The sequence below is a fragment of the Papio anubis genome, chromosome 14, assembly GCF_008728515.1.
Source record: "Papio anubis isolate 15944 chromosome 14, Panubis1.0, whole genome shotgun sequence".
NCBI classification, from domain to species: Eukaryota; Metazoa; Chordata; class Mammalia; order Primates; family Cercopithecidae; genus Papio; species Papio anubis.
The window spans coordinates 46,411,107-46,438,499 of record NC_044989.1 but is presented as its reverse complement, the minus strand read 5'-3'; the positions used below and the strand labels follow the sequence as shown (position 1 = coordinate 46,438,499).

The 27,393-nt window shown below is 49.1% G+C and overlaps 1 protein-coding gene across 16 annotated transcripts in view; it reads right to left on the bottom strand.

The window, feature by feature from the left end:
- Positions 1 to 27,393, bottom strand: part of PRKCE (protein kinase C epsilon) — a 539,251-nt gene that overhangs the window by 14,062 nt on the left and 497,796 nt on the right. For 15 of the 16 annotated variants that reach the window (XM_017947484.3, XM_017947485.3, XM_017947489.3 and 12 more), the window contains 2 exons: positions 22,154 to 22,342; positions 13,873 to 14,019 (listed from right to left, as the gene is read on the bottom strand). In XM_017947484.3, coding sequence (XP_017802973.1) covers positions 13,873 to 14,019; positions 22,154 to 22,342 — 336 coding nt within the window. Of the gene's footprint in view, positions 1 to 7,829; positions 7,860 to 13,872; positions 14,020 to 22,153; positions 22,343 to 27,393 lie in introns of all 16 variants that reach the window. The other variant, XM_009184138.4, reaches the window with a different exon arrangement.

The window sequence follows — 27,393 nt, the reverse complement described above, 5'->3', positions numbered from 1 at the left end:
TTTAGGAAAAAGGAAAACTCTGCTTCAGGTATTAGCTAACAGCAAACTTCCTCCCCTACACCCAGCAAATAGAGATCAAAGGAGTTCAGCCAACTATCGTTTGGGAATTAGCTGGGGTCTAAAGACACAGCTTTCAGGGACTGCCACCAAACTTCTAACATGTGTTATGATGCTTTGAAACAAAACTTCAGGGCAACTACCTAAAGGTTCCTTCGGAAGGCAGTGCCAATTCAGAAACCTACAGATAAAAGGGAGGGCCCAGGACAGAGCCCCTTCGTGGCTCTTGCTCCTGCAAAACTGGGGAACATGTTCCTCGTCTGCCATTGGTAAAGTGAGAAGCTTTTCAAGGAGACTTTCAGTGCTGCTTCTATGTCTAAATTCCATGGCTCAATCATTTTAAGCAAAAGTAAGGAATATAAAATAAGCTTCTTAAATGGGGTTCCCACCCTTGGAGCAAGGGTTGGATTTTTTTCTGTGAAAGGCCAGGTAGGAAATATTTTAGATGTTGTGAGCCATATGTCATAACCACTCCACTCTGCCACTGTAGCCCAAAAGCAGCATGAACCTATGTAAATGAATGAACGTGGCTGTGTTCCGATAAAACTTTATGGGCACTGATGTTTGAATTCCACACAGTGTCCATATGTCATGAAATAGTATTCTTCAACCATTAAAAAAAGTGTGGAAACCATTCTTATTCTAGGGCTGCACAAAAGCAGGTGGTGGGCTAGATTTGGCCCATGGGCTGCAGTTTGCAGACCCCTGCCTCGGAGGACGGCTTCAGAGTTTCCATGAACTTGGTAGAATATAGAACAGTGTACTGTGTTTTGGACACCTCGGGGTTTTCCTGAAGAGAGAGGTTACTATATCAGATTCTCCAAGGGGGTAGTGATACCACTGCTAAGTTAAGAACCACTGATTTAAACATTTCCCTTATAAAAAGCCTGGCTTTCTAAGTGGTACAGTAACTGTCTCTGAGGAATCCACATAAAGGAGAAAGCCCTGAGAAGTATTTTCAGGACCTGAAGTGCCCCCTTTTGCTGAAGTCTTTCAGATCACAGGGGTCCCCAGCACAGGGCATCCCCTCTGGTCTCAGTGACCATACGGTGCTCTGCGGGGAAGGCTGTCTCATGTAAAAATGGCTGAGAACACTCCCCCGGATGTAGACTCTGTGTCTAAGCCTCTTTCCAGAGGTGTCTTCTACGTGCAGGTGAAGCCAATAGTCTCAAAGCATTAGCTCCAAACACATTATGTCTCCATTCTTGTTAGTGAAGGAGGCACTTCTGGGCAGTTCTGAGGGGTGGCGCTTATTCCTGCTCCTCAAACCCTCCCACGCCCATCCAGGCCCTCCCAGGCCCACACCTATGCACTCCTTTGGCTGTGACACGTTGATTCTGAAATTTGGTAACAAAAATATAAAGCATACATTCCAGCCACATCGGGCCACCTGGTTATGGATGAGTCCACATCGTCCCTCTAGTGTACACTGGCCCCAGATGACATCCACTCTGGGATTTAGAAACAGCCTGGGTATGTTGCTAAGTGCCCCCAGGAGTCTTAGCTCCCCCAAGAGGCTGGCAGTGCCTGGGGGCAAAGAGGGCCTGGGGCTTCTGACACTAGCAGGGCCCAGCTCAGCCTAGCTTTGCAGGCTCCCAGCTAATGGAATGAACCCTGCAGAGTCTCTGGAGGACGGCAGAGCGCCACAGCCGTTCTCTCCGCCTGAGCCCACCAGCCCTCCAAGAGCCAGACTGAGAGGATGCTGCATGTGAGCTCTGAAACCATTCATGAGGCCACTCAAGGGACGTGTCTGGTGCTGCTGTATGGGAAAGGAAATGCCTCTTCCTGGGGGAATGATCCCCAAACCAGGCTAGTCCCCTCCTGTATATACCTTGACCCTTGTGCCGGGGTTCTCTTTCTTGGTACTCCTCATAACTGGGGCTAAATGATGACTCAGTCTGAAGTGTCTTTTCCACTGGACTGGAGCTCCACATGGGCATCTGCCTTGTATTTCTAGCACCAGCTTAGTGCCTGGGACAGCCTGAGCTTCTTTAGGAGGAAAACATAACAAAGCTTGCAGATGGAGACTTTGCCAGTGCTTTGATGCCTTCCACGCCCGGCTCTTGTAACCTCACACCCACTCCACAGGGAGCAGAGTGCTGTGATCACATCTCCATTGTAAAGATGGGGAAATGGGCTACGAGGCATTAGACCTCTTGTCTAAGGTGCAGGCTGGGCAAGAGGTGGGGTTAGGACTTGGAATCAGCTTGTTCTGACCCCGAGGCTGTGCCCCTGGCATGTGCTATCCTGCCTTCTATGATGAACTGCCGGGAGGCATCGATGCAGCCATCTGCACAAAGACACGCAGCACTGTGCCCAGCACAAGCTGCCAGTTCAATGGTTTCTGTCAATAGCAGTGTTGCTGTGTTAAGATCAAACAAACAACTGCATTCTGCTGTGTACCCCTCACAGTGCAAGAGGCCGCCATCCCCACCAAGTCTTTTGGGGTTGTTTCATAGACATTAGGGGCACCCCAGGAGATGCCTGGGACAGAACATGATGTAGAAAATGCTGTGTGGCTATCCAGGAATAAAGAGTCTCAGGAGGAGACAGTACCCTGCCTGCCCTGGCTTGCCTGGGGCCTGAGCTTGCTGAGCCAGGCCCTGCAGTGAGCTGGCCCCCTGCAGCAGGATGTGCAGTGGCAGGACCCGAGCCTGGCGATGCAGCAGGAGCCTGTGTCTCCAGCTGGAAGTGGGTAAGAAAACAGTGGCAACTTGGACTCATTCTGCTTCTAACTGGGGGCCTTTTTTCATTTATCGTCTACTTTTCAAAGCCGTGTTATTGCTGACAGCTGTTGGGTTTACCATTCCAGGGATATTTTTGGTATCCAAAGAAGAAACTTTCCAATATGGCCCTGGCAAAGACCCAGTTCCTCCACTTACCAATCTCTCCCCCACTTATTTAGGAAAATGTTCTAGATAGAGATCAGTTCTCTTGGCCCAGGATTTATTATTGCACTGCCTGTGAAATGGGAACTGTAAACATTCTAATATGTGCCTCTCAAGTCAAGATGAGGTCACCCACCTTCTCTCACCATTCAACAATAATTTCAGGTTTCCTAAAGCAGGATCTTATGACCCCAAATCCCCGGGCATACACTGGAACTGATCTTGAGCCATAAAAGGTGAGAGGAGAATTTTGAGATAGAGCTGAAAAAAAGACTGTAGATCTGGAGAATTTATTTGTTCATTCCACAAATACAGATTGAATACCTACTATGTGCCAGGAATAGTTCTCATTGCTGGGGATGCATCTGTGAACAAAACAGATAGAACTGTCTCCCTTGATTGCTAATTGCTAATTACTGTGCATTGCTAATTGTTGGCGCTGCGTGATGAACACATGGGGATCCCTTCAATGATTCGCTCTACTTTTACATATGTTTGGAAATTTCCATACTAAAGTTAAAATCATAAGTCCCAAATCTCAAAAACATGATGCCAAGTAAAAGAAGGCAGACACAAAAAAAGTACATGCTATGTGGCTCCATTTATAAGAAACTCTAGAAAAGACGAATCTAATCTCCAGTGACAGAAAGCAGACCAGGGTTGCCTGGGGCTATGGGCAGGAAACTTCTTGGGAGGATGGAGGTGTTCTATATACTTATTGTGCTGGTGCTCACACGGATATATACATTTTTCAAATGCATCAGAATATGGACATGAAATGGGTGCATTTATTCTATGTAAATTTTATTGCAATACAATTGATTAAAAAACCCTGCAAATCCTTGCTCTCATGTAGCTAGGGCTGGAAGAAATCTTAGGGATTACTTAAGTCCCTCATTTTATAGGAAATGAGCAGAGAGAGTCAGTGAATTTCTCAAGGTCTCGCAGATAGTAACAGTGGAGACCAGCACCCCGTTCTGTCCAGCACTTCCCCTTAGCTCACTGTCAGTGATACAAGGTGGGTGCTGCATTCTGAAGTGCCACATTTTGGGTGACTGTCTTCTCAATTATTTGGTTGAACACCCACACCCCAGGTCCCTATAGTCCGAGTCTGCCATACCTCCCAGGAAGATTGCAAATCCTATTACTGCCAACGCTAGCTGAGATGTCAGCTGCTGCGCTGGGGGGGAAGGAGTGCGGCTAAAGTCCTAGGTCAGGATCTGGTTTATTTTCTAAGTCATCTCAGTTGATAAGCCCTACTCTGGAGGGCTTATCTTTCCATGTCCTTACTTAAGGCAAATATATTTCATATTTCCCTGGCCTAGCCATTCACTACCTTCTTCCACACCTAGCTAGGCTCTCACACCTGAAATACTCCATTGACATCCAAGCTCTGTGCTCCAAGAAAGCTGCTGTTGAGGTGGAGTAGGTCCAGAAAGGAGTAGCCAGAGGAACATGGAGGGCAGGGGGCTGCCACTATGTGGCCAGGCCTTCTCACATTGAGGAGACTGAGGTTGATGTGGAAACTTAATGAACCTTCACAAACCTACTGTGTATTAGTCAAATCCCAGAATTCCAGAATAACAATGGGATGTTAAGTTTCGGTCAAACCTAATTCTGTTATCATCCCCCTCCCCAGCACAAACAATGGGAAGTAAAGAAGGCACTGATCCTCCAAGTGCAAAACTGGATTCCCCAGAGTGTCTCTTTTCCATGACATATATGCCTCCAGAGATCAAAGGTCCTCCACTTGACGCGGGCAGAACCACCCCCGTCCCCGCCAACCCAGTCAGCTTGCAAAGTGCCCCTTGGTGCCTGTAGTCTTCCGGGAACAGACGCTGGCTGGAGGGCTGAGCCCCTCTGTGAGGGAGGGGTTGAGGCTCTGTCTGCCTTCACTTCAATACACACAAACCAGGCTCTGACCCCTGTCCCTCCTGGCAGCTAGACCATCCTTTAGTCCTCTCCACAGAGATGGGCAGGAGGGCATTACTTATCCAGCAATGCAGCCCCACTCGGACAGGATCTTCTGCAAGACCCAAGACCGGAAGTGGGCTGACACAGGCTCTCAGGACCCACAGAAACCCTGGCTCCCAGCCTGTTTGGGGAGGCCCTCTTCTCCCTGTCCTCTAACCCTGAAAGGCAAAGCTCCAAATCCCTCTCCCAAATGAGCATCCTGTTAGGGGTCAGATGCCAGATTTTACCCTACTGCCTATTATCCCTTAAGTGTTTTGCATTACCACGGATTCTGCCATCGAGGCTTTTCAAGGTGGCAATGTTAGGGTGATGGCAGAAGATTCTTTCCTTGCCTTTGTCAAGCTTCTCCCTCTAGGGCTTCAGGGCTTCACAGAGGGCACAAAGGACATGTTCAACAAATCCTTGTTGAATATTATTGATCTGAATCCTGCCTTCCCCTTTCTCCTTTTATGCCTTTTCCGAGGCAGTTCTTTCTTCCTGACCCCTCCCAGCTTTCTGTCAAGTTCCAGCTCCTCTGTGAAATGTTCCCTGATTCCTCCTGCTGTCCTCTGGCTTGATCAGGCATGGCCTAGGAAGTCCTCCCCTGCTCCCCAGTGAGTTGTGTGTGTGTTACTTCAAGTGCTGGTGGGGCAGGGAGGAGATTAAGTTCAAGAAACACTAGTTTGATGAACCCAGGAAGGCATATACCAAAGTAACAGCCATTAAGACATAAAGAAAAGCTCAGGAGCTTATGAAAGTGCCCAGCCAAGCCCAGGCCAGCCCAGGCCTCCAACTCTTCCCCGGAGTGGGGGTAGGGGATGAAAATGATGTGTTCGTTGGCCCTCCCACCCCCAGGCCACAGGAACGTTCCTGCAATCAGAATTCTCAAATGGCAAAATTCCTGCAATCGGAATTCTAAAATGGTGAAATCACTTGTGTGGAGTCAAAGATGCTCCGCTGAGGCTGTTTAGCTTAGAAATATTTGGGAGCTTGCTGTGCTGGAACAGGGTCTCACTGGTGACCGCTATCACTTCAAGGCTGGGGTGCTGAGAGCTGCACAGCTGTGCCCAGCGAAAACACTACTGAGAATGAAGGCAGGGAACGTCAAGGTGGTAAGCATGGTCACAGAGTAAAAGCAGGGGACCGGCGGGGGGTGGGGGTGGTGAAAATGTGGGGGAACTTGGGGTGCCATCCCAAGAGGCAAAAAGGGCTGGGAATGCTGGCACCCGGGGTGAGTCAGTACCTCCCTCGCACAGTACCTCCCTCCTCTTGGCACTCAGCTCATACCAGTGGCTGTGCTGGAATGATGCCACCACGGGTGCCTCAGCATTCTGAACTGTGCTCCTTCCCTGTCTTCAGATGCTTTCTGCCCTGTAATGGCTGGTGCCTTGCTGGATGGTGCCATCCCCTCATCTGAACTCCTGGCTCCTCAGTCCCTTTGGGACAGGAGTGTTATGCAGTCCAGCCTCCCTTGGCCTCAGTCTCCTGTTGTCCTCCTCACCATCAGCATCAACACCATCCAAGTGTTCACCTGTATCAGGCACTGTGCTACTCATTTCATGTAATTAGGTTTGTTGACTCTTCACAGCAACCCTGGGTGGTAGATATTTAAAACCCCCGTACTATGATCAGCAGACCGAGGCTCAGAGAGAAGTGCTGACTTTCCCAATATCCCATAGCCCAAATTAGAACCTGGTTGCATCTGATTCCAAAACCCAGCCTCCAAACATCACACCAACCTCCTGCAATTCTTAACTCTTGATTCTTGGAGTTTGGGGATGAGAAGAAGAGGACCTTTAAAAGGCCAGGGTAGGGGTGGTGAATGGAGAGAGGGGAATTAAAATTCACTGAGAATCTACAGTGCACAAAGTAGTTTAGACTTATTATCTATTCCTGTTTATAATTCTTTTCGAGACAGGATCTCACTTTGTCACCCAGGCTGGAGTGCAGTGGCATGAACATGGCTCACTATAGCCTCAACGTCCTGGGTTCAAACGATCCTCCCACCCCAGCCTCCAAAGTAGCTGGGACTACAAGTGCATGCCACCACGCCTGGCTACTTTCTGCATTTTTTGTAGAGACAGGGTTTTGCCATGTTGTCCAGGCTGGTCTCGAACTCCTGAGTGCAAGTGATCTGCCTGCCTTGGCCTCCCGAAGTGCTGGAATTATAGGCAGGAACCACAGTACCCAGCTATTCCTGTTTATAATTCCATGAGGGAAGAATTCTCATAGTAACCCAATTTTACAGATAAGGAGGCTCAAGGAAGCCAGAGGTCTAGGGGTGAGGTGAATTCTGAGTGTCACATGGCTTTCCTGTGACAGCAATTTTATTCCAACCCAAGTCTCTCAGAAGTCAAAGCCAGTATCCTGTCCACTGTGCCATGCCACCTGCTGGGCCAACCACCAAAAACAGGTTTCTGGACTTTTCCCATGCCCTCCAGCCCTGGATCAGAGCCCTGGCTCTTGGAGGGATCTTGTAGCCTCTAGGATGGTAAGCCGCTTGGATGTGGTGGACACGGTCCACAGGGATGTCCTCAGGAGGGGCTGCAGAACCCAGCCTTGCTCCTGCCCCAGCTCTGCCAGGACAGAGGATGAGGATGGTGTCATAACTGGCCTCCATCATCACAACCCATGCTATCTGGTGGTCCCTAGGCAGGTGGGCTGGCTTTAGGGGAAGGGGCTGCCTGTTCAACAGGGCTCCTCCTCAGGTCGCTAAGTTGGTGAAGTGTGCGGGTCTCGAGCCCACTTCCCAGGTTTTCTCTCAGCACAGCCCAGTCATGCAGGAGCATGCAGGAGAGGCCTCCCTCGGGGGTCCCGCCATGCAGCGCGGATGGCTGGATGGAAACGGATCATGAGGTTGAGAGGGGCCTCTATGTCACCGGGCCTGAGGGCTCACCTACCTGGAGAGACTCCCCACTCTGGAGGCCTTACCTTAAAGAGGGACATTCACACTGAAGCAAACTTGAAAAGAGAGAACATGTACACAAAGAGAAGTTTACTTGGCCAGCATTTCCCTCATTGCCTCTGGCTTTCACTGAGGACAACTAGGTTTCTGGGGAGGCAAATCTCTCCCCGCTAAGCTGGCTTCCCCCCATTCCAGTGCTGAAGCCCTGGGAGCCAGAGTCTCAGAGCTGAACGCTTTTGAGGGGAAGGAATGCGTACACAGCAGGGAAGCCAGGAGTGAGCAGAACGTCCCCAAGATCTGCAAGGTCAGATGGTGCCCTTCAACCACACCAAACACATCGCTCTGCCCCTACAGTCCCCAAAGAAGGCAAGCCCACCAGTAACACAAAAGCGAAATGTGCTACTTTCATTGGCAATTAGACCATGCCATTATCTTGGGATGAAATCCCCAATGGGATAGATCAGTGAATTCTAGGGCTGGAGATTTTCTCCAGCATCAAAGGCTTTGACTCCAGCCTTGCTGGCTTTCCTGTCTCCCCGACTCTTCAGTGCTGGGGTATTTGCCACCAAACAGCCCCCTACTGTGTGTCCTTGCTCTGAAGCAAGCCACCCCGGAAAATTGATTTGAGTACGTGATGGTGCAAAGTCTTTGGTTTGGTGTTGATGGCACATCGCTTGCACAAACTCAGTTCATTACGTGGGTGGACAGAGGGTGAACAACAGGAATACAAAAGGGAAAGTGGAGGAGGGAGAATACGTAAGAGAGCTGAGAGAACGAAAGACAGGAAAGTCTCCACGCTGAAGCAGAGGCCACTGAAAACTGCACTGGGTGGGGGTTAGTACAAAGGGATGTTGGCCTGTAGTCAGGAAACCCAGTTGGACTAGTGACAGCTGGTGAGTCAGGGCAGGGGTTAGACAAGGGAGGCTTAGGAGCCAGGGGAGCAGAAATCTCAGCTTAGCAGACATCTCAAGAAGGCAAAAGCCTGGGGGGAACAGAAGCCAATTGAGGTATGTGATGGAACCTGACCAGAGGCCAAATTCCAGCTATGAATCTGGACAATCTCCTTGGTGATAGCTTCAGAGGGGCGAGGCTTCCTGTGCAGGAATGGAAATCAGGCCTGAAAGCTGTTGTGCTGTTGCATCCTCGGCCTCTGTGGTGGTAACCCAGGGGCCCCCAGCCTCTAGCGAGCCAGCCTGGGCAGAGTACAGCCTTGTTGTGCCTGGCAGGTTCTTCCACGAAGGGGCTGTGTCCTTGTAGTGAGAGTGGAGAGGGTCAGGAGCTCTGGAAAAATATGTCACTGCATCCTGGCTCTTTGTAAGTGACATGACCTGTCCCAGCTTCACCTCCAGCACCAACCACCTGACAAAACCAGATCCTCCCTGTATCAGACAGGCAGGGCACCCCCCAGGTCACCCAGATTCAGTATGGCCAGCTGAGGAGTGGGTTAATTCAGGTTTCTGGAGACTGGTGGCATTCTGGTATGATGCCAAAAGGGCATGGCTTGGAAGCAAGTGGAGGTAACCCAAGACAGAGGAAACCTGGAGCTCCCTCAGGGGCTTCAGGCACTTCAATGAATCACCCTGGAGGTATCCAGTTTTGCCAGATTAGGGCACTGGTGCAGCTGCTTTCCTTGCTTGCTTAAACACATGCCCAATGTCTCCTTGAGGCCACCGCCAAATTGCAAGGCTGACGGTGTTTGCTCACGGACTTGATCCTTTCCCTTCTCACAGTGTCTTGCCTTTGACTTGGAGTCTGTCAAAGAGCCAGGACCAACAACTGCACACTGTCCCTGGCTGCTTGTGATCCGGTGACTTGGAGGCTTTTCCCCAATGTTGGGATCTAAACCAGTTTTCCCTCTTCCCTGTCAAAGCCCTTTCTTTCCCAGTTCTTCTAGGAAGGCATCTCACATGTCCTCAAGTTATTTGATGCCTTAAGTCCAAGGAAATCCTGTCTTGTGATGGCAATCTGCCCCCTGAATAGAAGGACAACCTCTGTGGGATGCACCTCAGCTTCCTTGTGTCTCTCAGTGGCCTCTGTGGGGGGCACCTCAGCTTCCCCGTGGCTCTCCAGTGGCCTCTGTGGGGGGCACCTCAGCTTCCTCGTGTCTCTCAGTGGCCTTTTTGGGGATGAAGGTCAGCTTCCCCGTGTCTCTCAGTGGCCTCTGTGGGGTGCACCTCAGCTTCCCCATATCTCTCAGTGGCCTCTGTGGGGTGCACCTCAGCTTTCTCATGTCTCTCAGTGGCCTCTGTGGGGTGCATCTCAGCTTCCTCATGTCTCTCAGTGGCCTCTGTGGGGATGAAGCTCAGCTTCCCCGTGTCTCTCAGTGGCCTCTGTGGGGTACACCTCAGCTTTCCTGTGTCTCCCCAGTGGCCTCTGTGGGATACACCTCAGCTTCCCCATGTCTCTCAGTGGCCTCTGTGGGGATACACCTCAGCTTCCCCGTGGCTCTCCAGTGGCCTCTGTGGGGATACACCTCAGCTTCCCCGTGTCTCTCAGTGACCTCTGTGGGGATACACCTCAGCTTCCCCGTGTCTCTCAGTGGCCTCTGTGGGGTGCACCTCAGCTTCCCCGTGGCTCTCCAGTGGCCTCTGTGGGTGGCCATCTGTTTTGCCTATGGTAAGGCTGACTCTGCTCACGCAGCACAGAGTTGTCCTCACTGCTGGTACCTGAGCTAGGCAGGCACCCACATCCCCGGGCTCAGCCCCGAGTTGGTTACAGGGGTGCGATGGCGCATGAAAACCTCAAGTGAGTTTTCCCGTTAGTCTTTTGAGGCTTTCTGAGATGAGAAACGCAGTATGTGCATCACTGCCATGGGCTTTACTCCTTGGGCTTTCATCCTATTTAAAATGTATTTCTGCTCTTTCTACACAAGCCCACAGATGACTCGGGCTGGTGCCATTGACATTTTTCAGAAAAGAGCTTTCGACTTAGGGACAGATTTGGGTCACTTTTCCAACCTGCTAACTAGATGTGGACTGCTCTTTTTTATTTTTTCCCCCAATTCTGGTATTTCTCCTGAGAGAAATCTCTAGCGCCAAGGTTGTAAATGTCAGACATTTAAATAACTTGAAGAAGTCTTTAAAGACCTGCAGCTGAGAACTCTCTAAGGATCAACATTACTCAGCTCCAAGTGTGGCCAGAAACACCTCTTAAACAACGTCAGCTTTCCGTTTCAGCCTTCCTTTTTCCAGATGTTCTAATTCTCTCCTCCCAACTGAATTCAAACTTACCTAATCAATGCCCTCTCCCCTGACCCCGCCCCTCTCCACAGCATTGAGCATTAAGGTGAACTCTGAAGGTCTGGGGAGGCAGGGGGAGTGGGAACATGCACAGGAGATCCCTTCAAGGCAATGACGAAGTCAGTCTTTAGGAAGACTGAGGCAGTTTTGAAATTGGCGGGAGCTCCTGGACAGCCCCTTCCTTTCTCTTTGCCAGCCTCTCATGGGGTAATAAGGACCCTGAAGGCTTCCTTGACCCTCCAGGCAAAAGAAAACAAACAGGGTCTTTCTTGCTCTTTACTCCCAGCAGGGAACTCTCAAGAGGCCCAAGGACAGAAAGCACAGGTCCCTTGTGCTCTAGACATCCAGGCAGAGGTGGACTCCTGCCTGACCCCTGACTCAGGGATGTATTTCCTCCTGCTGGCTCCCAGGCCCCCTCATACCCCTGCCCACAGGAGCACCTTCACTTCTGGCCAGGGAGAGCTTTAAGGGGCTCCCTGCCTGTCTGAGGCAAGGCAACGCCTGCATGTTAGTGGAGTAAGTCATGTGCCTGCGTCCCTCCCGGTTTGTCCTTCCCTCTCTTCCTCTCTCCTCTCTGTCTAGGTTTTTCCCCATCCCTCAGCCCCGCACCTGTTCACCTCACCCCTGTTCTTCACACCCTTCCTGCCACGTGCTGCTCAAAGAGGGATGCCTCTCAAAAGCCCTGCACTTTCATTGGCTCAAAGTCTCAAACTGAAAGTTGTGAGCCCCAGTGAGAATTCCTGTGACTGCCAGGGCTTTGGAAAGGGCTTTGGCAGTGTTCTGGAATCTGCTGTACCTCAGGGAGAGATGATTCTTCATGAATCCACACTCTAAAACTCCCTTTGTGTCTTTTATGATTAAGGTTCTTCCCTACTTCCTTCCCACCCTGTGGCCTCTCAACAAAAAACTCCCTGGCGTCCTCTGCCACACCCCAGACCCTCTCTCTCCTCACACCCATTGCTGACGGTGCCCCCTGGGGCTCCACTGGGCCTCCCCACTCTTCCCCAAGCAGGAAGGGGCTGCTCCTGCATCTCTGCCAGTACAGCTGGAGCCTGGTGCTCCGCAAGCCTGGTTTAATGTGGTTTTGCTGAGATCTGGAGACTCAAGTTTAAGTCATCTTGTAGCCCTGCACTGATAATCCCCTCAGCTTCAGTCTCATCCTGCGTTTCTGTTAGTTGGGCCTGGATTCTTAGCCCTACTTCTCATTCTTCTTTGGGTTGATTAACTTAGATTAAAGAGAAATTAAAATTCACCTTACCATCTGAGCCTTTAGTTTCTCCTCCTCCTTTTTTAGGCCTCTGGGGTCCTACTTCCCCTATTTTGCCAGGGGCACAGTTAATCCTGTCCTTAAAGGTGACTTGCAGAGGTCCTCAGCCCCCAGCCATCGGGCAGGCTGTGGCATGTGCAGGGAGCCCTGTGGCAGCAGGGGACAGTTGGCCCAGGGAGCTTAGACTCTAAGCCCTCCTGGCTTGGAATAGTGGGCCTGGAGCTGTGGTGGAGAGGGGCTGAAGAGGAAGTGATATTTACAAAGAAAGAAGGTGATCCTAAATCTGGGCTGTTCCAAGCTTGTGCTATCCAGCGAAAACATGAAAACCAAAGGAGGAAGCAAATGAGGAGTGGTGACGGGACCAAGCATCCGGGGACGTTCAACCCCATGTGCTCGAGTCTGGCTGAGGCCTGGACCCCACCCGTCCACTGACACTATCCCCCACCCCCACTCCCACCGTGGAACATTTCTAAGAATCACAACATTGTCATTCTGGGGAGTAACGGCTCCCCAGAAAATCTCCTTGAATAGAATGGAATTCCTCTCTGATGGTTCACAAGGCACAGGAAGGTCTTTTCTGCACTTGGAGAAGGGGAGCAGGGGCTCATCTGACAGTATGCCGGGTGACCGAGGGCTGACTGCCTGATGGCAAGTCTTCCCTGCCTGGGACCCCAGTTCCACAGCCCCACAGCACTGGGGCCCCTGCCTAGTAAACTCTTACACTGCACATCCCCTTCACCTCCCAGCAAGCCTGCCAGCCGGCTACCTCAATTGTCAGTCTGAATGACTGATTGCTTCAATGGGCTACAACACAACAGAATTAAGACACATACACTATATAACTTTAAGGACTGCAACATGACCCTTGTCCCATTCCAGCAGAAGGCCACTGCCAGGACACGGTCTTTATTCTGTGAATCAAGCCCAGACTGAAAGCTCTGAGCTTCAACTGCCCTGTGTTACATGCCCCCTCCAACTGGCATCACAGCAGGCCTGAGAATCTGGAAGGTAGAAGGGAAAGTGCGGCCGAGAAAGGAGAGGGTATCTCACAGAAATGCGCTTTTACGCAGTGGGCCTCCCAGAAGCTCCCCGCAGGACCATCCTTCCCGCTGCCAGTCAGTGAATCCCAGCTTCGCGCTCTGTGCTAGTTCCACAGAATGACCACGGCTAATATTTAATTAATATTTGCCTTTAAACTGACCCATTTAGAAAACAAACCCAGTTCTTCATAAAGAAACCTTATGTCTCTGCCATACATAGAAAACTAGTGTCATTAGTCATTTTCAATCTAAATAAATAAATTGAATCTCTATTAACACAAAAGGTGTCCTGTGGCCCATGTAAATCATCATCTTGGGTGCTGCTGTAGTAGGTTACATGTTTTCAACAGCAAACATGTGGGGCCTAAAGACACTGTCTTAGGGAGAGCCTCAGCCACCTCCGCCCTTTGTCATTGTTGCTGTAATAGACATCCCCTGACCGCTCTTCCTGGGTGCACGCAGCCTGCCCCGCAAGTACCTGGGCCCGACCCACGGTGCCGAGCATGCACGGGGACCAACTTACAATGCGCGGTTTGAAGGGTGGCTTGATCTTCTTCTGCTCCAGGAGCACCCAGTCAATCTCTTTGAAGAATGGGTGCTGCTTGATGGCGTCCTCACCGTTCTGCGATGCCACGCAGCCCAGGCGCTTGTGGGGATTCTTCGTCATGAACTGTGGGGATGAGGACAGAGTCGGAATTAGTGACAGAGGCCTGGCCAGCACAGGCTATGAGGGACAGATGGACATCAGCCAAGGCAGCATCTTCAGCATCGCCTCCCGAGTCTGTTCTTTGCAATTTCAGGGGCCACATCTGTTGGGTTTTTTTTTAAAACTCTTACATAGAGTTGACTATGTCCCAGACACCATTCTAGACCTAGTACATGTATCAACTCATTTCACCCTATGAGGTACTATCATTGTCTCTATATTATAAACGAGGCACTAGAAGCACACAGAGGTCAGCTAATTTGGCCGAAGTCACCCAGCTAGCAAGGGGCCAAGCTGGGATTAGGAACTCTGGCTCTTACTCTCTGATCCACCTCAGATTCTCAGGTCTTCTCATCAGGGAGACTGCGGTCTAATAAACTAATTTACACGGAGAGGTCAACAGTCCTTTTTGAGGTAAGGAATAAGGACCAGGTAAATGATCAAATGTATTAATACCTCCTCCTGCTCCTTTCCTATTCCTGGACCCAGCCCCTCTCCACTGTTTTTATGTTTGAATTTGCAATCTCTACACAAAATGCTCATGAAGGTCAAAAGATAAAAAACAAGAAAAAGGCTTATTCCTTTTCGATGCTTCTAGGTAAAAATCACATAGATGTGTTTTATATTTTCTGGGTGGTGTCTTGTGTGCCTCACACACCTAGGTGAACCTGTTATTCCTATTAAATGAGTCAGTCCTGAGGGTAAACATTAATTTAATCGAACACACGTATATCAATAAAATCTTGGGGGAAAAAAGTGCCAGTGGGTGGAAATATTTCTGATAGCTACCCGAAATAACAGCACGTGTGTGTTGTGTGTGTATGTGTGTTAGAGACAAAATGTCACATTTCATAGTGTGAAGGCTGAATATCTAAACAGAAGAACTTGAGAGAATAAACTATAATCCAAAGGAATACATCTTTGGTATAATTTCAGGCTTAATCAGCAAGGGAGAGAGCCTCTAACTATTTCTTGCCTGGTGCCCTTGGAACCAAAGCACCTGGCCTCGAGTTCAATGCGATTGGAGGGGACAGCCCCAGATAAAGAGTAAAAGGGGTGGAGAGTAGGCATGAGTCAGGAATGGTACCAGTGTGCCTCATCTTTCTCATCTACAAGTCAGCAAGGTAACCCCTACTTTAACTCCTTGGATGGCTCCCACCATGACGTCCATACTCCTTAGTTTGGCACACAGGAGCTCCTCAGCCTGAACCCTGTCTATCTACCTTGCTGTCCTTTTGCATTCTTTCTTCCCTCTGGTTGAAAGTCCCTTTCCAGTCCCTAGGCCTTCTCTAGGAATTACTCAAAATGCTACCTCGTCTGTGAAGCCTCCCCAGATTCCCTCCTCTGTTGATACCGTAGACCCCATGCTTCTGGTTTATTTAAATTATAATTTGTCTAAACATCTCTCCCCTTGGTGAGCTCTATGATTTAGGAATCTGTCTTATCTGCCCCAAACCTGGCTCAGTGCCTGGTTCCCATTGTACACTCAGTAAATCGTGATGATGGAGTGAGGGGCTAAAGGTTGGGTCTCAGGGCACAGTGCTGAGGGAGGGAGACTGTGGCACAGCCACTTACTGTTGCGCAGGTTGTGCACTGCATACTTCTATGATACAAATGGCCTTCTCTAAAGTTCTGCATCACCTTCACATAGGCCCTCGGAGACACAGCCCAGTGGCTAGAGTCATGGAAATCCTGGTCTGGCCCTGTAGTCAAGTGACTGCATGAAGTGTTTTGAGGCCAAGGGTGCAGTAGACTCCTCACTTCCTCAGCTCCTCCCGTCCTCCCTTTTCTGGGAGGGGAAATATCAGGGTCAGGGATAAACATAGAGGTTTGGGCATCTCAGGAACTGCCCCTGAGCCAGACGCTCTTCTCAGGGGGAAAATGCTCTTCTCATGAACGTCTCACCCTCACGAACTGGTTAACCGGTTAGGCATGACTTCTAACTTCTGGATCTCTGTAGGTCAAGGTTTTTCAGCCTTCGTGCTGTTAACATTTTTGACTGGATACTTCTTTGCAGGGTGGGTGGGGAGAGCTGTCCTGTGCATTGCAGGCAGTTTAGCAGCCTCCATGGCCTCTACCTACTGCATGCCAGCAGCACCAAAAATATCTCCAGACATTACTGAATGTCTAAGGGAACAGGACAAAATTGCCCCTAGTTAAAGGCCACTGCTCTAAGGTCTCCAAAATAAAAGGGCTCAGCTGGTATGCTGGCAGGGGACTCACAGGGAGATGTGATGGGCTGGTGTTGGGGCCTGGGATAGTGGCCAGCTCTGCTGGGCATAGTGTTCTGGTGGCCTCGGGTGCAGCTGAGGTTTGCCCTTAGCTACTCGGCTGACCTGGGAAGAGATGGGGCTCCAGGAATCAGGAGGCAAAAGCTCCCATGTCCACCCCAAGTTAATTACCCAAGAGAGTTCTCTGCAGTGATTTGGAGTTGCAGCTCCAAAGTATAAGTAGAGGCAGAACCAGTGAAGATATGCCTGTTGCAAGATCTCATTGAGTGGAAAAAGCAAGATACACCACTGACAGGAAAATGAGATATGTGTACAGCATTCCTACAATTGTATAATACAGAAAAAAGAAATAAGTTATATTTGTATTTGCTTGTATATATCTAAAGAATTCCAGAAGGATATGTAAAAGCCTTAAAACATAAGTAGAGAGTGTGTGGGAAATGGGCAGATGGAAGCAACGATGAGACAGACACCTTTCACTGTTTCCCATTTTATGCTTTGTGTGTGTGTTTTTTTAAATAGCATGCGATCAAACAAGCAAGCAAATAATGAAATATTTAAGGCCTAAATATATAAACTGAACAAAACAGAATTTGAAAAGTTGGACAACTGAGTCCCCCTAAGCAATGCTCCTTCCCACTGGGTGACGTGCCCTTCCTAAAGTGCTTTCCTGTAGGAAAGTCAGAATGGAAGAGGCTGGGAGCCCCTTTTGGATACTGAGAGTCTCGCTGAATGCCTGGCCTAGCAGGTGCCCTGTACTCATCGATGAAAATCCCTCCTCTCCGTCCTTTGGACACACGAGTCTCCATTCTGCATCAAGTGCTGTGGTGAGTGATGAGACATGGTTCCTGCCCTCACGGGGCATGTAGAAGAGTAAGGGAGGCTGAGAAGAAACATGTCATTGCTAGAGAATCAATTAGCGAAGACTGTAATGAACGCCCCGAGAGAAGCACAGCAGGCTCTGACAGTGTGATGGGCAAGGAACTTGGCAAATCGTTCCCTGAGAAGCAACACCTAGGCTGAGACCTGAAGGAGGAATGTACCTAGGCAAAAAGGGCACAGGGGGAGAGTGGTCGGGGAGAAGGAACACTAAAGACACTTGCATTCTATAGGCCCTGGACATAGTCCAGCAGAGCCCAGCAGATGAGGGGGAGTGGCTGAGGGGGAGGCGGGGCCTGATACAGGACCCTGGAGGCTGTGTGGAAGATAAAGATCTTTAATCACAATGTGATGAGTTTTAAGTAGGGGACGAGGCATGAAATGGCTAGATTTGCATTCTTAAGAGATCACTCTACAGAGCTGAGAAGGAGGCAAGAGGGGCCACCCGCCTGCCAGTTAGGAGGTCCTGCAGTTCACCAAGGGAGAGGTGGTGGTGGCTCTGATGGGGGTAGTAGGGAGGAGGATGGAGAAAGGTAACTCAGATGGAAAAGGTTAGCAGGGGGAATGGACTTGATGTCTGGCTAGCTGTGATGGGGACAGAGGGATAGCACCCCATTTCTGGTCTGCTTAGACAGGAAGACAGGCTGCCATTTACTGAGCCACGGAATTTGAGAGTGAGCAGATTTGAGGGGGACCATCCAGAGCTGTTTGAGTGTATACTGAATGTGAGGGACCCCTGGCCAGCCGAGGGGAGGAAGTGAGTAGGGAACCGGAAACACAGGCCTGGAGGCTGGAAGATGGGTCTGGCTGGGTATACCCCTTCCTGAGTGCAGGGTGGGAGGTGGGAGAGTGCAGTGCAGGGGAGAGCACAGGGTACCCAGGGGACCCGGGGCCCAGGCCTGAGGAACAAGAGAGGCGGTGATCAGAATCCATCCATGAAGGAGCCGAACAGGGGCCGGTGAGTGACACCAGCAAGGAGCTGGGAAGAGCAGGGGTCCCTCAAAGACTGTCACCCAGGAGGCACCCAGGTCGAAGTTTTCCTTGGCTCTCAGTTGAACTAGTTATAATCGTTTCATTGAACTAGTTATAATCAGTTAACGTTTCGAGATTTTACATAAAAATCTGGATTTTGTGCTTCTCTTGGAAAGCCAGATCTGGTGAGGTGAGGTCCTCATTGCTGCTAGGGGATCATCAGGGGTCTCCATTTACCCTGCCCCACCCAGTCCTGTTCACCTTCCAGGGCTCCTGCTGGGCTCCTGCAGGCATTTAACTTTGCAATCTGTGATCAAATGGGAAGAACAGAGAGCTAAGAGCTGTTTCTGTTTTTCACCAGTTACATAGCTCCTACAATGTGCTTGGCACTGTTCTCAGTCCTTGGGATGCGTCTGAGAAGTAGGCTGGAAAACGTTCCTGCCCTCATGAAGCTCAATCTTGTGGAAGAAAACAGACAATAAACATAATACATAATATATATAGTGGGTTAGAAAGTGAAACTGCTATTAGGGATCAACTGAGCAGGATAAAGGTGGATAGCGAAGGGGACAAGTTTTAGGTTTCTGTTAAAAAAAAAAAAAAAAAAAGGCCTCACTGAGACAATGCTACTGAGTCAATCTATGAAACTGTTGGCACTCAGAGGACAGGAGAAGGGGTAGCAAAGGGGATGGAGAAGCTGCTGCCCAACACCAGAGGAGACCCAGTCCCAGAGGGCAAGGACAAGGACAAGGAGGGCTTTAACACGGAAGGGCTTGGCTGAGCCAGTGAATGTGGCTAGGAAGCTCCAAGGCAGGGATCCTGAAAGCTTCAAAGAGCCACAGGGGGCCGAGGAGAAATGGGGGTGGTGAGGACATCAAGGCAGAAAAGTGCAACAGAAGTCATTTCCATGAGTAGCAAGAACCAAGCTCGGAGTGAGAGGCCCGGCCCAGAACACACATTGAATTTGGAAAGTTGGACAAACTAGTTCCCCTAAATAAGACTAGTACCCCTGAGGCCTTCTCACTGGCTTGGGGCAAGGGCGGAGGACTTTGGAGGCTGGCAGGAGAGGCACCCTCCAAACCATGCTCTCCCCAGCAGCCAGATCTACCTTCTAGGTGTACCAGCCAGGTCACTCCCCTGCCTGGTTCTCCGAGGGCTAGCCCTGCACTGGGAATCGAATAGAAGCTCTCATGGTGGCATAAGAAGCCCTGCATACTCAGGCCAGGCGCAGTGGCTCACACCTGTAATCCCAGCATTTGGGAGGCAGAGGCAGGGGATCACGAGGTCAGGAGATCGAGACCATCCTGGCTGACACGGTGAAACCCCGTCTCTACTAAAAATACAAAAATTAGCCAGGCATGGTGGTGCATTCCTGTAGTCCCAGCTACTCAGGAGGCTGAGGCAGGAGACTCTCTTGAACCGGTGAGGGGGAAGTTGCAGTGAGCTGAGATCGCGCCACTGTACTCCAGCCTGGGCGACAGAGTGAGACTCAGTCTCAAAAAAAAAAAGAAGCAGCAGCAGCCCTGCATACTCAGACACCGCCATCCCATCACCCTCCTTGCACCCACTCTCCCTGAGCTCCTTTTGGGCTGTCCACCCTGGCAGATGTTTTCTAGTCCAAGGCATGCGCACTCACTGTTCCTTCTGAACAGACATCCTTCCCCCCAGTAGCCACCTGACTGAAACCTTCCCTTAGTGTCCCCTCATGGGATAGGCGTTTCCAGACCCAAGAGCTCCCCATGCAGCCTGTTACTCCTCATTTGCTGAGCCGCTGCATGTGTCTTTTTGCACTTGTTACCATTGAGTATAATATACAGTCATTTGTCTGTTCATTTATTCACTAGTCTGTTAGCAGGGACTGTGTTCTTTGTATCTCCAGTGCCTGGCATAATGCCTGCCAATAAATATTTATGGAATAAATGAATAAAATAGTCATTACTAGATGCTCAATAAATATTTGTTTAATAAATGAATGCATGAATGAACATACTCTATTTGCCTCCTTCACTTCTCTTATCCCAATTGTGGCTACATATTGATATATTTTTAATTTATTAAAAATAACAAATAATCTCACTGGATTGGAAACTTCACAAGGCAGAGACCAGGGCTCACCAATACTTATTCGGCATCTAGCACCATGCCTGGCATGTTGGAAGCGCTCAATAGATAGTAGTTCATTGAATGAACGAATGAAAGAGAGAGGGAGAAGAGTAAGAGCAGAGGGGAAAGAAGGAATGAGGCGAGGGAAAAAGGAAAGGAAGGAGAAAAAAAAACTACAGAAAAGGGTAACATGTTCTGATGTGGAATTTTCTAAAACATGGTACATGCATCCTCAGATACCTACAAAATGGTTTTAGATCTTTCAAAAATTTGTATACAATAATTTACATTAGGCAGGGCATGGTAGTTCACGCCTATAATCCCAGCACTTTGGGAAGCTGAGGTGGGTGGATCATGATGTCAGGAGTTAGGAACCAGCCTGGCCAACATGACGAAACCCCATCTCTACTAAAAATACAAAAATTAGCTGGGCGTGGTGGTGTGTGCCTGTAATCCCAGCTACTCGGGAGGCTAAGGCAGGAGAATCTCTTGAACCTGAGAGGCGGAAGTTGCAGTGAGCTGAGATCATGCCACTGCACTCCAGCCTGGGCCACAGAGCAAGAATCCATCTTGAAAAAAAATTACATTAATTCATTATGGCAAGGGATACTGATTTTCTACCTATGATAATGGTATAAAATTTCTTTGTAAAATACAGGCTGGGCGTGGTGGTTCATGTCTGTAATGCCAGCACTTTGGGACGCTGAGGTGGGCAGATCACCTGAGGTCAGGAGTTCAAGACCAGCCTGGCCAATATGGTAAAACTCCGTCACTACTAAAAATACAAAAATTAGCCAGGCATGATGGCAGGTGCCTGTAATCCCAGCTACTCAGGAGGCTGAGGCAGGAGAATCACTTGAACCCGGGAGGAGGAGGTTGCAGTGAGCCAAGAGAGCACCACTACGATGCAGCCTGGCCATCTCAGCAAGACTCTGTCTCAAAAAAGAAAAAAAAAAAAATTCTTCGTAAAATACATATAATCAGGTAAATATTGGAAGTTGATTAAAAGAACAAGAAAAGCAACTAATAGTGCAGAAGACACTTGAAGATAGCAAATTCTGTGACTACAATGTGCAAACGACTGAATTTTGGGGCATTCGGATGCATGGAAGAAGCCAAGTTCTGGAAGTCATGGTCCCTGGGCTGTCACCCTCATCCTGTCTTAGCTCAGAGGGGTGACCTTGGGCAGACTTCTTGCTTAACTTCCCTGCACCTCAGCTTTCACGGATTTCAAAAGGGTACAGGTAACATCACTCACCTGACACAGTACAAGCATTGTTACATCGTAGAGATGGCTGTGCTGAGAAAGCATAAGGGGTTTTCCCATGTGAGGGATGATTCCTAGGGCAGAGTCAGTCTCTGTATTATGTGTCTACATCCAGCGGGACTGCATGAATTTCCAGTGGACCAGATCTTTTCTGATTGGCTCTTGAGCCACAGCGATGCTGTCATGGACACAGTTGGGCAGTGCCCACCCTCCCTCCCCTCCTCTCTGTTCTCCCTCACAGGTCCCTGATGAAGACAGGCCACAGGTAAGGAAGTGACGGAAGTGGCAGAGGTGATGTCAGCAAAGTTGAGTTGCTTCTGTTCCCTCTGAAAGGCTGGAGGACACAGATGTAAACAGTGCCTCATCTCAGGAAGCACAGACATGCGCTCCTTTTCCCACCAGAAGAGCAAGTCATCTCAGGCCCCATTCTCTTGGCAGCAGCCCTCTGCACTGCGCCTGAACTCCCAGTGGCAACTGCCCTTAGTCCTTCCCATTCCATGGTGATGAGCAGAAGTGGGAGGGAGAAAGCTGGACAGAGAAAGGGAGAAGGGAGTGTGTGTGTGTGTGCATGTGTGTGTGTGTGTGTGTGTGTGTGTAGGGGAGGAGCCCAGGAGAGCACAGCCATGGGTGAGGGGCAGGGACTCACAGCTTTCAAGATGCTGACCGCCTCCTTGCTGAGCCACACCGGGTACAGCACGTCGTCATGGAGGATGGACTCAAATAGGTCGTCCTCGTTGTCGGCCTCAAAGGGAGGCTGTCCAGCCATCATCTCGTACATCAGCACCCCCAGGGCCCACCAGTCCACGGAGGGGCCGTACTCCAACTCCTGCAGGATCTGTTCAGGAAACCGGCAATGTCAGGCACCATCAAAGGCTCCCACCCCAGTGACACTCGTGCTACGAACGCCCGTGGGAAGGACTTCAATTTTAAGTCACTCCTCCCTACTGTTGAGTCCTAGTCCATGTGAAGTTCTAAATCAGCAAATTCAGTGGCAGCTGAGTTTGGAGGCACTATGTTGGGGGCCGGCTATCGTCTTTCCAAAGTCAATATCGACAGTCTGTCTTCCAATGGGAACATGAGCACCAGAGAAAGTTCCTGACTGGCATGAGGGCCACATTTGAAAAAACTGCACATTTTGACACTAAAATCAGGGTCAGGGGAGCACAATGCAGACTGAGAGAACGAGCGAGCTATAAGTGACTCAGAGTGCAGCGAGGTCACATCTCCCATCTCACACACAGTGCAGGGCACAGCTCACTGCCTGAGTGGAAAGGTGAGCAGAGGTCTTCTTTACATGGTGCGACACTGAATTTACCTGAGCCCTGTGCTTCTGGAGAGGAAACTGCAATGAATAAGTCTCCCCACCCTGTCACAGTCTACCTATAAAGGACTACTATACTCTTGCATATTCTAAGAAAAAATCCATCTCTATTGTTCATCATGATTCCCATAAGATACACTGAGGAATCCCCCACTTTGCCTCTACAAAACCTTAGGCCCCCTTCCTTTCCTTTGGGGCCACCTTCACTAATGAACCCCCTATTGTAATAGCCAGAATCAAACCATCTCCTTGATTGGTACATTTTGCCTTTGACAACAGTCACTTGTCTTATCTATGCTCTCTGTCTCTCTTTTTTCCTCTAAAGGTGTAGAGTCAAATTCACTCAGATTAAATGCATGTATGACATGATGCTACTGAATACAAGACATCTTTTCTGGCTGGGCGCAGTGGCTCACACCTGTAATCCTAGCACTTTGGGAGGCTGAGGTGGGAGGATCACTTGAGTCCAGGAATTCGAGACCAGCTTGGGCAATATGGTAAGACCCTGTCTCTTAAAAAAAAAAAAAAAAAAAAATTAGCTGGGCATGGTGGTATGTCTGTAGTCTCACCTACTCAGAAGGCTGAGGTGGAAAAAATCACTTGAGTCCGGGAGGTTAAGGCTGTAGTGAGTCATAATCACGCTACTGCACTTCAGCCTGGGTAACAGAGTGAGACCCTATCTCCAAAAAAAAAAAAAAAAAAAAGGGATCTTTTCTGATTGGCTATTCTATTTGGTCTGCTCTCCATACACATATGTCATAAATACATGATACACACACACATATAAATATGTAGCAAGTCAATGATGTGTATATATATACACACACACATATATATTCATATATATATATCATATATATATGGAGACGAGATCCAATAGAAAAGACTAGAATTTAATATCACCTTTCAGCTATAGAGAGCTTTGTATTTTACAGTATGCCTTTAAAATATAACATATACAAATAAAATATGTAGCAGGTCAATGATGTGTTTGGCTCAGAGGAAAAATAAATGCTGAGCTGTCCCCTCTACAAGGAAGAGATCATGAAGTGATATTCCCATTCCACAATTATTTTCTCTTCTTATTAGAGTAGGATTAGGCATGGCTCTGCCCAGAACAGGAGGGTGGATGAGATGGCCTATCCAGGTCCATAATTCTATAAAGAATTTCAAAAAGTGAAGGAGAAATAAGGTTGGTGTGCATGTCCTGAAAGGGGGAACACTTTGAGGACCCTGAAAAACAAGGTAAAGTTCATGCCTCATCATTCCAGCCCATAGGACACCTTGGGCAGATAATGTCTCAGGCTGGGGACAAGGCTCCAATTTAGTTCTCAGATTTCATGGTGGCCAGGGAAGAGGAGGCTGAATTCAAGTATCTGGACTTTCTGTGGTCTACTCAAAATACCCTTCTAGAGATTACAAATTGCTTAGGATTAACTAGACAGATTTGGATAGAAGAAACATTTAGAAACAGTTAAAACACTCACAGTTTAGGAATCTTCTGAATTTGGAATGAAAAGGAATGTGAGCAAATGCAGCCAACTCTACATTACTTGGGTCTGGTAATCTTTTTAGCTAATACCTTTGGTCTAAGCCCAGTGGTTAGTGTTCCTCGAGCTGTAAGGTCAGAGCCATGGGCTCCACTGTCCGGAGGAGCCAGCGATTCTTCTGTGCTCCAAAGCCAATGCCAACTCCTCCCTCACCCTGGAAAGACACAGCGCCCAACTTAAGACCCCTGCCTGTCCCTACGAGTTGCAGGCACTTTCTCACTTTCCACATACCACTGCGTTGTTAGTTATTTTTTCATGGCCAACTGTCTCCCCAGTGCAACTAAAAGGTACCAGAGGGTAGGAGCTGTAACATGCTCCTGAGCCCACTGCTGTGGCCAGCCTGTTCTATCACCAGGAGACAGTCAACATTTTGTGACCAGCTAGCATGCATGGCCACTGTGTGTATCTACCGGGCATGCTCCCTTCTCTCCCGGGCTCAGGGCACACTGGGTGCTACAGTGGCTGCCCTCCAGCTTCTCAGAGGGAGGCAGCTGGGTTCTGTGCCTTCAAGGGGTGGGGAGAAGGTGGCTTGTGTGTGCTGAGACTGGATGGTGCTGTGGAAACTGCAGAGCCACCCTGCCACCCCGCTCTAGGCCCCTTCCACAGCCTTCTCGTTTTGGGTGGCATCTTTTGTAAGATTCCTTTTAGGCTTGGCTCTAATTATCTGCTTCCTACTTAACTGTCGGCAATGGATCTGGGCAGAAGGGCAAGGCTTCCATGCCATGGGAAGGCACCTGGAGTGGCAGCCAACCCCTCAAGTGCGTCAGAGCTGGGGAGAAGGGAGAAGGCATTGGGCCTGATGATGCCATTACCAAAGGCTGGTGGCCACTTCCTGGGGAGCAGGGGCTAGGAGTGGAGAAAGCAGAGGGGCTGCCACGGGGCATACCATGTGGTAGGAAGAGAAGCCTTGGGGCAGAGCTCCTGCCTCCGAAGGTGTCTCTGGTTTTGAGGTTAGCTCAGCAGCTTATCACCTCTCCCATTTGAATAGAGGCTTCTGCTTTCTCAAGCATTTCCATGCTCTAATCTCAGATTCTCAAAGCAGCTTGATGAGGTAGGTAGGGCAGGAGTTATGGCTCCTTTGAAAGATGAGAAACCTGAGACTCAAAAATATTTTGTGACTTCATCAAGGTCACATGTGTGCATTTGTGGACAAGTCTGGACTCAAGACTCAATTCTCAGGATTGTGTTTCCGATCCCATCACACAACCCAACAATGATGATAACAATGAAGCCACCATTTAGCCAGCACTCCCTGTGGGCTGGGCACTGGGCTAATGCTTTAGAGGCATAATCTCATTTAATCTTCCCAGTAGCCCTCGATGAAGGCAGCAATACCTTTATCAGCTGTAATTTGCCTACAGCAAGACCAGGGATTGTCATTGCCAGTGCAGAGATGTTTCTGCATAGTGGGCACAAAGGCTAAAGCAGGAAGGAGGAGTGTCTGTACTTCATTGTGAACAGAGATCAGAGTTGTTCATTGTGAGTCTCATCAATGGATTGCTTTTCATGAAAGCTGAGTGGCTGTTTTGTTCATCATAAAGTGAACGTTCTGTCTTGGGTTGGGTCCTTAACTATACCATGGGCTGTCAACTGTTAGACTCTGGAATCAACTTACAGAGGAACTGGAACTGAGTATTCTGACAATGAAGAATGAATGAAGAAGATGAGAAAAGCAGTTCCCTGTTGAAAGCTCTCACTTTCATTTATTGCTCCTTGAAGGTTGAATTCCTAGTGTTCTTGCTAAGGGAATACACTCGCAGAGAGACTGAAATCCCTACTCTTCAGATCTCTTAGAAGATAAAGGTTCTAAAGGGAAACCACCTATTACTCATCACCTTCACTTCGAGATGTTCCTCAGGCCTCCCCTGTCTTGTCTGGTCTGTGAAGCCTCCTGACCGTCAGTCCCTCACTCCCTGCCTTCTGATCTGCATGGCTGTGGCCTGCCTTCTTCCTGGGATACATCTGACTAGGACCCTCCTCCACTGGAACCCTGAGTGGGTCCACAGATACTACAGGATCAAAGCCACATTCCTTGGGTCTTTATCCCAATCTCATTCATTACAATGAGTACCAGGAAACCCTATGATCTAGCTACACTTTTTAACTGTCCTGGAAAAGCCCAAGATGTTTTTGTCCCTTGGCCTTTGCTCATGGTGGAATGTCATAAGTTCTCATTTTTTAACAAACCTTTCTATAAGAGCCTGATTTGTGTGCTGGATCCTGGCAGTACCCAGATTAGAAACACAGACCCTACCCTCAAAGGATCCAGGGCCCAGGGACATTGAACCTCCTTTCCTGTCCTGCCCCCGTTCCAGTCCTGTTGTTTTCAGGAATGCCCTCCCCACCCCTTCCGTCAAAGGAAATCCTCATTCTTTACAACTCAATTCATCCACCAGGTGCTCCAAGAAGCCTTTCCTGATCCCTGAGGATACCATCTTGTTTTATGTGCCTATTTATTCTGCTTAATTAGTTGTTTACTTATCTGTCACTCCCTTTAGACCAAAAGTTTCTTTAGAACAGGACAAGTGTCTCAGTGATTTCTTTATCCCCACATTGCTTTGTGCCTAGCAGGTGCTCTAACAATGCCCACTGAAAGAAATGAGCTCTGAATGGGCTAATACCTATCTGATCCGCCATGGGCGATGTTAGTGGGGATTGGTACTTCTTTCCTATCTTACATGTCTCAGAACCATGAAGATCATTTTGATTGTCTGTGATTAAACCTGAATCATATCACACCAGGTATCTCTCAGTTTGGGCAGGAATAAGGCAAACAAACACTTCATGCCGAGCAAAACATCCCAAACAACTTTCACGAAAGGCGACCTATTGGAATGGGCCACAGTGAATATCTCTGATATCTGTATACAATGAGGCGCAGTCACTCTCCTCTTCCTGCTCCATCCTGCGTACCCACAGTGTACAGCTGCCACTATGCGGGAAATGGCAAACAGTTCCTGGTTTTACTGTTAGTAAATTATAGCTGATAAAGTGAAGTGCTCCCGTGATTAGTGA